Raw genomic sequence first — 12,618 nt, 5'->3', positions numbered from 1 at the left:
AAACAGTCGTGCGGGCGCGAAGCGCGAGCTAAAACTTTTGATATTACGACTTAAGAACTGGATATTCTAAGCACTTTTAGTAACATGAACGAATTGGTTTCTAACTGAATAATTAATTGATGCAAGCGCGAAGAGAGAGCTGAAAATTTGAGATATTCCCCCATAAAAAGTGGACATTCTGAGCAATTCATTTAATTATAAACAGAATGGAATTTTATGCAAGTGCGAAGCTCGAGCTGAAATTTTTGATATTCCGACCTAAGAACTTGATGTTCTAAGCAATTTTTGTAACCGTGAATAAATTGGTTTCTAATGATATATTTCTGATAATTGTATATTCCGACCTGAAAACCGGACATTCTAAGCACTTCATATAACTATGAATAGGATGGATATATTTAAACAGATTGTGTGAGCACGAAGCGCGAGCTGAAATTTTTGATATTCCGGCCTAAGAACTGGATATTATAAGCACTTTTTGTAACCGTGAACATTTGGTTTCTGACCAATCAATTGACGCGAGCGCGAAGTGCGAGCTGAAAATTTTTGATATTTCAACCTGAAAACCAAACATTTGTCTTAAGTATCCAACTTAAAATTGATGCGAGAGCTACGCAGGAAATTTTTAATTGTTATAATTACAATACCTAAAAGTTGTTCTCAACCTTTTACCTGCCCCTGGTCAGCCCAGTCCGTCCTCACTATCGGTACAGAGAGCTCTAAAAGTTGCATTGCATAAAAATCACAATAAAAGTGTAGTTTAATTGACATTTACCGACAAAGATGGTGGAATTAAAAAACCGAAATAGTTGGGACACTCCCGTGTGCCCGTCAGTTTACATTTTTTCCGACAGTCTGCAGTCCACTTTTTGTTCTCCCCCTTCTCTTAAACTCTTTCTTCTTTTTCCCCTTCCCCCTTTTTTTCTCTTCCTTTTTCCTCTTTTCTTTTTTCCCCCCCTTTTTTCGCTTCCTATTTTTGCTTGTGACCCCCTTAGGTACGCTAGTGGTTTGGGCCCATTAAAAAAAACAATGAGTATCGCCCGGTGAATTCAAACACTGATGGCTTATCATGGTGACGTCACGTGATGACGATTCTCAAGGCCTTTATACCGTTCGCGTAGTTCCTGCAAGCACCCTCACGTCTCTTCCGTTTCCTCTTCAGACTTACAATGTCGATACTAAAAACCCTATAACGAAAACAAACATGGAAACACACTTCTAATATATTGATCAAATTATTAAACAATTAGTTTTGCTTAGAGTTGTAACGACAAATGATCACGTTTAAACGGCAGAAATTCATATCAAATAGAAGCCTTTCAAAATAAGTTAGATTTTAAACGTTCACAGATTTGTTGGGCTTAATCTTTTGTAAATAAACGTATAATTACTAAACATTATGCAATAATGTTGAAATATTTGTTAACAAACTCATTAGTTAGGTATAATGCCGTGAAAGATTGAATAATGAAAAATATATATCCTATTCATAAGTCACTAAATGCAGTCCTTACCAGCTTTCATTTCCAGTCAATATATTGAATTTTTCAGCTCGCGCTTCGCGCTCGCGTCATTTCTTTAGCCAACATACACATATTTTTCATGATACCAAAAACTGCTCGGAATGTATTTTCAGGTTTTATTAGTACATGAAAATTAAAAAGTTTGAGCCTGCGATTCGTGTTCGCAAGGACCCCCTTTTAACTGTATTTCCGCGATAATTGACCAAAAACGCGAGTTTCAGAATATCATATTTCAAATTTTTCCAAACTGCTCGCTTGCGGAAAATTGAAGCTTGAATATATATTTTTATCAATCAGAAATCACTAACAAATGGCTTTACTCAACTAAATTACTGCAATACACACAACTATATACACTTAGCGCAGATTATAATATCATGGTGAAAATATCCGTTTGCATCAAAATTCCCATTTGACATTATAAGTGCCTTTTTTTGGCTTTGCACCCGCAAAACGAAAATACGTTCCGGCTCCCCTGGTCTTCACGGCTCAGATTTATCAAAGCCTATATGTTACTTGGGTTGCAGGAACCTTTTAGCCGGTACGTATTTTCATGTGCACACTCGTAAATGATGTTAGGTTGCCATCTACGGTCCACTCGGCAAGTCCCCGTTTGGATGGATGTACGTTAAGTTTCACGTTGTCACACTCGGCGTACCAGAAGCCTCCATATTTCAGTGCGCAGTTGGTCCTGTTTGAAAGGTCCTGGTCCCAATCCAAAGTACTAAATCGAAGCCCATCAAGTGGCCTCATAGCATCTCCTTCAAAACAAGAGATAAAACAACCTAAAATGCCTCCATTTACAAGTGATGACCCTTTTTCGGGGGGGGGGGGGATTCGTTGCTTCTTCAGGAAACGAAACGAATTTTTTTTTGTGTGATGACTTAAAAAAAAAGCTGGTCACTTTTTTCCGAAGACCAAAGGCTTATCATTTTTAGTGATAACCTTTCTTTCATTTATCGTTTTTATTTTTTAATTCAATTTAATTTAATTTTATATTTTTCAAAATTTAGTTCAATTTTTCTATTAGAACTATATTATATCATGTCATATTATTTATTTATTTATTGTTATTATCATTATTATATATATAATTTTTTTTTGGGGGGTTAGCTTATTTTTTAGAACAAAACGCTCTCCTTTAGAAGTAAAGGTACATCTGTTTAGACAAGACTAAAATCCACTCTCAATAGAGGTAAATCTCACTCAAAAAGGAATGTGATCGTCTTACTAAAAGAGTACGATTAGTACCAGACCGGATGATCTCTTTTGCGTTGAAGAGATTAATAAGATTTTAGTCAATTATGTATTCACGATTTCAGTAGCTACACTTGACCTGGGTCCCGTAGCACAAAGATTAGCGATTAATCGTACACTCAAATTTCACGATTGATTGTATATTGTAGTCCATGGAATCAATCGTAGAGAAATGTTCTACGATCATTGCTAAGCTTTGTGTTAATACGGGCCCCAGGTTATTACTTTTTTTTCTCAATGATATGAAAGGATGAATTCGGGTTCCGTGACACTTGCTCCGGCGACAATTGCTCCGCTGCAAATTCCACACGTTAAATGAATGACCAACATCAACCCTGCACTCAAGAAACACTGAGTAAAATTTTACCCAATATTCGGTAGAAAGGGAACATGCTTATTGTTTGCTGTTTTTTTGTCAACGCCATATTGGGCTATTTCAACGCAACATTGCGTAACATTTACACAATATCTTTATTACCCAACTATCATGCATTTTCCAATTTTAACCAATATTGGGTAAACCTTTTTTAGAGTGTGGATTTAACACTTAATATTATCCTAAACTTTACTTTAAAGGGCCCAGCCACTGACAAATCATGGGGAAATTGAATCAATACGAAATTTGCAAAAGGCCAATTGACTTGCATAATATAATCCGTCCATCACGAGCGCCCGTCGGACTAATGCGATAAAGTTCGGACAGCACGAATTCGACCGAACTCGTGATGGTTATTTACTTCGGATCATCGCAGTTCCAGTTTCCAACAATCCCAATTCCTAGACTCATAGCAGGTCTCTTGATTGCTAAACCAAAATAAATAACCTCTGTGAAGTTACATGTTTCAAAGTGAAAACACGCAGTTTACTTCTAGTTGGTTAGTCTACTAACTATTGCTCTCCGAAGACCTCCCAGGCATGTCGGCGTCTATTACATAACACCCCCAGGAATTCTCTGTTCTGAGATAAGCCTTGATTTCCCCATGATTTGTCAATGAAAGGTCGCTTTAAACCCCAATATAAAACCCCTTTGGAACCCAAACCCTAATCCTATATCTTTTAAGCCCGAAACAATTATCGCCGGAGCAAATGTCGTGGTGACTGTATAAAAATGAAATAATGTCGTGTCACGGAATTGCGTACCTGCCGAACCGCTGTACCTTACAAAGCTTAGCTGATATCCAGACTTTTCATCCGCCACGCTGAATCGCTTGTAGACGGCGTGGAGACCATTCCCATCTAATTCAAGGACAACGCGAAGTGTAGAGGTACCGCTCTTGGTCATGTGATGAATGACGTCATTACCTAACCAGAACTCTGCAGACACATTGCCGAACCCCGTCTTGTAGTCGGCCCATGTGCGGTTAAAGTTAACACTTCCGTCGAAACGCCTCTGAATCAACTGGTTATTTGGGGGAGGGGCGGGGAGCGGGTGGGGAAGGATGGGGGGGGGGGGGGTGAGAGAGGGGTGAATCGTCTTATTCTGTCGTACTCTTAATTGTATAAAATCATATTTTGAGTTTATTTGATTACAAAATTATTGTATACTAACTGCATTATTATTATGATCAGATTACTTGTATTTATGATAGTGAAAAAGAGGAAATGAATTTGTTTCATCTTAGTTTGAGAATTTAAATCGGCATAAACAATGGCCTTTAAGCATCTTCTTTTCGGCAAGCAAAACACCCCCAGGAAAAAAAAGAACCCAGCAAAATGAATAGAGATCTCACCGTCCACCCGTAGCTATCCATATCGCAGTACACTGGGACAGGAGTGCATAGAGAGCCGTCTGAAACCATAACACAGATGTCATACACCCCACTTTGTAGGTAGCCTGCCGTGAAGAGGTCGTCGCATTCTGAAAAACGGCCTAAAATTGATGAAAGAAATATGCACGATATCTATCAAGCAGTGCGTATCACTCTCGTCACAGGTCAAACCATTCTAGCATGGCCGTACGCAGCGGGAGAGCAATGGAGGGAGGGGGTAGCAACTGCCCCACCCCAAGAAACGTTCAAAACTTAAACATGTCACAAAATTCACCAAAAGTGTGCACGAAAGCCGTCAAATTCACTGCAAAGCGCCCCCATTACATGCTTGGCGGTTGCTTTCCCTCTTAATCGAGTTTCTTTAAAGAAAATTACGCGTGTTGCCCCCCCCCCTCTCTAAAAAGGAAAATGCTGCGTAAGACTATGAGTTCAAGTGGATGACACCACAGATCACTCTCCTATTGTGACAAACACTTTATTGCCTACTTTTAACTGTTCTGAAGGGTATTTGACTTTTGACTTTCTACGTTTTAAAAGAGTTTTGCGTCGCGATGCTAAAAAGCTCTATTGAACTGAACAAATCCAAGGCTACGCAATATGCAATATCATTCACACGAAAGACATGTAAAAAAAGTATAAACTTAATAATAAATAGACTGAAAACTGGCGGCATTTTTTTTTAAATCATGCACCCTAAGTCAAATATTAATTTTGCATATTTTTTGTGTTCACCCGGAAATGCCAGTTGGATCCCCCAAACGTTTCAACTCTGCACCTTTATGGGCACATACATTTTTGCGTTTAAAAACGGCACCTTGCACTTGTAAAGGGTACAACTCGGCACCTTCAACTGTAGGTATCTGCAACCTTAAATGGGGAAAAAACAACAACAAAAACCAAATAACAACAATGTAGGGTGTAATTGTTCACTCCAGTGCTCCCATTGGTGCATTTGAATGTTGCAAAATGTTATGTTTTGGGTGTGTTTGGTTTGGCCAATTCCAATAATAAACTTCGTATCGGTTTATTTGTATTTGGTCCAACACCAAATCGTCTACTATAATTTGTTCTACCATCAGTTCGTTCAATATCCACATGATCTAATTGCCATTTCATTCACTCACCATTTCGTCTAATAATCAGTTGGTCCAATAGCCATTTAGTCCATATACCATTTGGTCTAATTGGACTTAGTGTTGATTGGGCAAAATGAATAAAAATAAAACGAACATTAGACCAACCGGTTATGAGACGAAATGGTAATAGACGAACTGGTAATTAGACGAAGTGATGATTGGAACAAATGTTTGTTAGACGGAATTTTGAAAGACGGAATGGCATTAGACTGTGAAGGTATACCGTGTGGTGAGTGGACGAACTGGCAATTTACCCTCCGTATCCTGTCACCTATTATGTACACACTGTATTCCGCACTGTGAACAATATATGAGACACACTGCTCTTTCCAACAGAGTGATGACCTATAAATCTCATGCAAGGAAAGTCAGTCTATAAAGGATTTGGATTACCCACTTTCACAGTTTGAACCGGTGGTCCCACCGGGACAGAGGCAGGAGTATCCACGACTTTCTTCCACACAGGAGCCTCCATGAAGACAAGGATTACAAGCGCACGCTATGGGATAAAAGTGATAAATGGTCCGGAGACAGGGTGTTAAGCATGTTAAGAAATTGGCAAAGGGGATGGTGAGCAAGAAAATGAGAAGGAGAAGGTTTTAAGTGGGTTGGTAGAGAGGGAGAGAGAGAGAGATAGGTAATATTTAGCCCTTGTCATTATATTATTTGTTTCTGTCTGCCTACCTCCCTCTCTACACGTATATATATATATTCATATATATCAGACATTTATTTTATGTAAAAAGTTTTTGTTGTTCTGCTCTGAAGCGCCTTGAGCATCTAATCAAGATGGAAAGTGCGCTATACAAATTTAATGTATTATATATATACACACACACACACACACACACACATATATATATATATATATATGAATATATATATATATATAGGTATATATACAGTATATATATATATATATATACACATATATCATATGCACATAGCTGATAAAATTATCTTTATTGTTTTCTTCTGCATTCATATCATTCGTATAATACATTTTTGCATAACTTAACAAACATTATATATATATATATATATATATATAAATCTGTTTTTTGGCATGAAGCATAGAGAGAATAAAAATGGATAATAAAACAGATATCTAAACAAATATAATATACTACAAATTATTATGACAAATACATTTTGCAGGAGAAGGGCTGTCATCATAAGCAGATTACCTGAAAGGAAAATGACCACCCCAGATTTAAAGCTCATTAAAATCAATGATACCTTTGTACAGCAGAATGGTAATATCAGTTCATAATTTGAATAAAGAGGATGGAGATGATAAGGATGATGATAATGTATCACAAGACGAACTTAACTTCTGCATTATTTGTTTCATAAACAAACCGCTTCAAGTTTTTACGGATTGTACTAAAAAGACATAGAGTTGAATATTAACAACGAAATGCCTATGCTCATAGTACTTTCTCCTTTTCGTATGTAATAAAAGGTACAACCGATCTCATGTAAGGAGCAGTGTTTTTGACAGATTTAACTTTAGTCATGTTTTCCGTTCAACAAAATACAACATTCGATAGCAATACGTATTCAAAATATCACAAACAATTCCATTTCATAGTTCATAAAGTAAATGAAAGGATAAACAGAAACAGTTCTGAACAACAAGAATTTTGGCTATAATAATTATATGGATTAGAATGAAGGGGCTAGGAGAGCCATGCTTGTATGACATCAAAATTTGCAGATCTTATAATTACAGCAAAATGTTTTATGATTCTTCTTCAGTATTTCCAGTGTTATAATGCAGCTACAAGTTTTGTTTTGGATTTTAATTATGAAAACTAATCCTTCTAATAGTACGGTAACCTTCATGGTTTCACATATATCATATGCTCATATGAATCGAGAGGTGTGCGATATGGTGAAATATATAGGTCATTAATTTGAGAAATATTTGCCAAACTTGGGCAAGTTTAGCCCTCCGTTACGTTCATTGTAAAAAAAACAACTTCTTGAATCAATTATGCTAGCAGGCCTCTTACGACGCTATAATATAAATTATCATATATATGCCGATTACATTCAACTCTATCTCTCCTTCAAACCAGGCTGATGCAACAAATGCAATCACCCTTCTTGAGAATTGTTTAGCTGACATTCACTCCTGGCTGGTTAGTCATTCATTGAAATTGAATCCCTCCAAAACTGAGTTCCTTCTATTTGGTTCAAGGGCTCAACTTAGTAAGGTCAAGTTGTCATCCGTCTCTTTTTCGGGATGTACCATTAATGTGTCCCAAATTACCAACATCTGTAGGTCTGTAACGTATCAGCTCCGTAATCATGGTAATATTGGGGTTATCAGAAAATATTTGTCAAAATCTGCTACTGAAAAATTGGTTCATGCACTTATTTCTTCACGACTTGATTTCGGGAATGCCTTGCTTTACAATTTACCCAACACCCAGTTGTCTAAACTCCAAAAGCTCCAGAACGCTGCAGCACGTTTGGTCACCTTATCTAAAAAACATGTTCATATCACATCCGTTCTGAAATCTCTTCATTGGTTAAAGGTCAACGATCGCATCGTCTTCAAAATCGTTCTCCTTTTATTCCATGCAATTAACGGCTCTGCTCCACAGTACAATATTAATCTAATCAACAAATACACTCCTGTCAGGTCCCTACGTTCATCCAACTCTGGTTCCCTAGTTATTCCTAAATCCGTTAAGACATGGGGGTTCGGGCTTTTGCTCACGCTGGCCCTGTTCTCTGGAATGATCTTCCCCTGGCAATCCGTGAATGCACTTCCATTGAAACTTTTAAAACGTTACTTTAAGACTCATCTATTCAATGCTTCCTACTCTTAATTGTTCCTGAATCTATTACTATTATATATGTACTTTTTTTTTTCTTTCACTGCGCCTTGGGCACTCTGCCAAGTGGATTTGACGCTTTGCAAATCACATATATTATTATTATTATTGTGAGACAACATGGACGCCCACCTTCCTGCATTGCCCATTGTGATAAAAACTCCATGTTTTGGAGTACCGGAAAAATGAGGTCACAATTTTTAAGGAAAACACCTGCAACCATAGTTTGGTGATAATCCTTCTATGGGGGCTCAAGTTGTGACCAGGTGAATAACAATACATTGCAAAAATATTGGTGTTAATTTAACACCAGCTCAGTATCTATTTTGGAAAACACCAGAGAGGTGCTGAAACAGCACCACTTCGGCATTTATTAAACAACACTTAACAGGGTAATACCAACATCGGTTTGATTCTAAAGGCCTGGTCCAACTGGCCGACGGATGCACAACGTATTCATAACGGATACAGCGGTCAAGCGAAATTTCGGGGTGGCTCTATCCGTTTTCATCCTCTCCAGACAATAGACAAAATGGGCGAACAATGAAAAGACAGTGGACGGATGCTCGATGGATATAGAGCGTATGAAACACGTAAGTAAAGAGTACACAACGGACACATAACGTTTCAAATGGATGGCAAGATTCTTTTCCGTCTTACACCATCTCTGAAAGTGCAGTGGGTCCGAGCATTTAACTGCTGTTGTTTTCAACACTTCCCTGTTGTTTGCGATATAGATACCGGGGAAACGTGACTGCGCCATAACGAACACGACAAAGTTTGACTTACGTGTCACGGTAGCATTCTGCTCACAATGCGTCCCAGTGGTAAACTCCGGGCAGACACACCGGTAGCCACTGGCTTCTTCTATACATGTGCCTCCATGGAAGCAAGGATTCCCTCGACATTCTAAGAAAAAAACATCATCAACACCGTTATCATTTTCAAAAGTAGGATGAGTATGATTGGAAGGGGGGGGGGGGGGACATTCACCGAACAATCGCTCTACAATATGTTTATTTCGTTTTACATTATGTAGTTTCGTCAGTAATCAGAAAATCGTATACAAAATATACAGGCTTAACTTTTGAAAAAAATAAAAACTTTGCTGTTTCATTCTTTTTAGTTTTCTCTGGATAAAATCAATTGAAAAGCACCTTGAGCACTCTACAGTGAGGAATTTGTGTGGTAAAAGTCCAATTTATAATGATTATCATTATTATCATATTCCGACGGTACTTAATTTATTGAGAACTTTTGATATAGGAATCACTACCAGGTCTACGTCTACACAGGCATGACAGGCCCAATGTAACCGTGAACAATGGGTGTAAAAAGAGAGGGAAAATGAACAAATAAAACGCCATGTAGTGCAAAAGTTTCCATGACATTTGCTCCGGCGACAATTGCTCCACCATAAGTTCCACAAAGTAATAGATCAGCCAACTTCAACCCTGGGTTTTATAGCACGATGCCCTATACCCTAACCTCACAAAACCCTATTTCAACCCTAACCCTACATTTTAGAAGCATTAAAGCCCGGAACAAACTGTCGCAGGAGCAAATGTCGTGTCGCCAGTACGGGAATGAAATAATGCGTAATGATTTTACCTGGTAACCTGCAAACGAAATTGTTGGTGCGTTTGCCCGATATAGGATGACTGGTTCGGAATATCTTATGAGTCAATTGGATGAGTTCGCCAGTGTCCCGGATGGTGATAGATGGGCATGTCATAAGTTCTGGAGCGGCACTACATAAACCATCAGAACCTGCTGCAAATGGATGAAAATCAATATCATAAATGTATGTACATTTGTAAAATTCATTTTACTGATCTTGCAATGACGGTCTTCGGTCTGCCTGTGTGCGTTTTGTGCGCTGGAAGGCAAAATTATCTCATCTTTCACGTTTTTTCTTCCCTTCTTTTCCCTTTTCACCACTTTTGCCCCCACCCCTCCCCTCTTATCACATGTTTATTCCATGTTGTTTGTCATTCTTTTCTACTTCAACTTTTTAAAATACATGAAAAGCACTATATTGAAATCATCGTCATAAGGGTCTGCAATCTACAAAATTTTTCAGCAGTCTCCTTCATACCCAACGTGTTATATAAATTGTACATTATGAACAATTTTTTTTATTAATTTAGAGGATTTACAACGTTTTACAATGCACACTATGATACTTGAATTATATTTGTTTGTTGGATATTTATTCTCTATTCATTTATTTATAAATCGGCATTTATGAAGGCTTCACATGACGCATGACGGGATCATCAAATAGGCGTAAATATTCATATCTGAATGATACGCGCCTTAAAACCCAAGATAACAACAACAACAACAACAACAACAACAAATTCGTCACTTAAGAGAGTAAAGTGGCCCTAATTCTTCTGCCAGTAAAAAAAAAATTCCATAGTAGTGATATATCTTTCCAATGTGGAAAAAGGAAGTTCAGTAGCTATCCTCCCTAGAATCAATGTTAGATTGTGTCATATTCGTTCATTTTTGTCAATCAGCAATATCAAATTAAAAAATTGAGAATGGGTTGGCTCGAGTGAATATCTTTTGCCTGCCAATTGTGATTATGCCCATGTAACCCTAACCCAGTGCCTATTCCATCATCTCCCCTCCTCGTCCAGCGGCGTAACAGGGGTCGGTGGCCAGGGGGGGCAAGAGCCAAAAATTTCCCGGTCATATTATGGTATGAACAGGCGTAATGGTGTAATGAGGCGACTATTTTGAGAAGGCCAGATATTGCGTATCGGGCAGAATTTATCTTTAAAAAAAGTTGCGAGCGAGCAAAATTTTTGACCTTTTTGATACAAAAATCAAATTTTGTGATAGATTTTGACATGATCCCGGGGGGGGGGGCACTCGACCAAAAAAGTGGTAGGGGTGTGCCGCGGGCGAGGCAAAAAACGGGGGCCTTGGAGCGGGCTTATTGTAAAAAGGAGGGTCCTCGGAACGGGCTTCGGAACTACAAATGTTTGTGAAAACAGGGGTCCTCGGAACGGATCTCCGTATCTCTGTGAGTGCGTATGCATCCCTATGGAACGGGCAATCGTGCATGACGCAGCTAGCGCGGCCTCCGCCGGGTGCGCTCGCGCTTAGGCGATGGTCGAAAAGCGCTCTACGGCCGCTTTTCACCAAAATTGTAGCAGATCAATGCGACCGGAACGGCGTAACGAAAAATATGCGAAGCTTCCAGAGCGGATTTCTTTCTTCTTTTTTCTCGATAAGAAGGAAATGCTATGCCTTGGAGCGGCTTTCTTTGTTCTATTTCTCAATAAGACAAAAATGCTATGCCTTGGAACGGAAATTTGAGTGTAAAAATGGGGGTCCCCTCCGCGGCACATACCCACTATGCATTATATACTGAGTGCCCCCCCCCCGGGACATGATATCCAGAGAATAATATATATCACTCTTCTCTCTGAGATTCCTTTTCTGTGGTCTGTACGCCAGTGTGAACAGGATTCTTTAATTGCGGCAGTAGCGTGAAGAGTAAAAAAAAAATGAGGGGCGCAGTATAGCACATGTGCTAAAAAGCTGCTTTATATAAGTCCCGAGCGAGCGAAGCGAGCGAGAAAAACCACCTTTTCATGAGAATCTAACTTTGAGCTATTTTTTTACATAATATATATATTCAGTAAATAAAATCATATCCTACACTTTTTCTTTGCTTTTCTTTCCTCCTTTTTTGTTCTTGTTTGTAAAACTCTTTGGGGCCATGGCCCAATCCTTCCATACGCAGTGCTGTGTGGTTGGGGTCCGGGGCGGAGCCCCCGGAAATTCTTGATATCAAAGCCATTTAAACCTCGCAGATTGCCGCTATTTTAATCAAATCGCGGGCAATAAACATAATTTACACAACACATTTATTCAACCCAGTTGCGTAATAATCAGATATTTTGAGGGGGCAAAACATAGCAATGTGGGAAAAATTTGTAAAAAGTCGCCAGCGTGCAAAGCGAGCTTGAAAAAAAAAATTGCCTAATGAAATTAAATTCTAATTATGTAATATATTTTTCCATTATATTCAGCAAATAGCACATTTCATTGTTTCCATTCATTT

General features: G+C 38.5%; 1 protein-coding gene across 4 annotated transcripts in view; it reads right to left on the bottom strand.

Annotated features, from left to right (window-relative positions):
- Positions 1-552: 552 nt before the first annotated feature.
- LOC129263359 (microfibril-associated glycoprotein 4-like) overlaps positions 553-12,618 on the bottom strand; it is a 53,947-nt gene continuing 41,881 nt past the window's right edge. For 3 of the 4 annotated variants that reach the window (XM_064100906.1, XM_064100907.1, XM_064100908.1), the window contains 6 exons: positions 10,146-10,307; positions 9,324-9,443; positions 6,083-6,184; positions 4,511-4,650; positions 3,921-4,179; positions 952-2,284 (listed from right to left, as the gene is read on the bottom strand). In XM_064100906.1, the coding sequence (XP_063956976.1) occupies positions 2,058-2,284; positions 3,921-4,179; positions 4,511-4,650; positions 6,083-6,184; positions 9,324-9,443; positions 10,146-10,307 (1,010 nt within the window). In that variant the 3' untranslated portion in view covers positions 952-2,057. Of the gene's footprint in view, positions 2,285-3,920; positions 4,180-4,510; positions 4,651-6,082; positions 6,185-9,323; positions 9,444-10,145; positions 10,308-12,618 lie in introns of all 4 variants that reach the window. The other variant, XM_064100904.1, reaches the window with a different exon arrangement.

Source organism: Lytechinus pictus, chromosome 6 (genome assembly GCF_037042905.1).
Source record: "Lytechinus pictus isolate F3 Inbred chromosome 6, Lp3.0, whole genome shotgun sequence".
NCBI classification, from domain to species: domain Eukaryota; kingdom Metazoa; phylum Echinodermata; class Echinoidea; order Temnopleuroida; family Toxopneustidae; genus Lytechinus; species Lytechinus pictus.
This window is presented reverse-complemented; position numbering and strand designations above follow the sequence as displayed.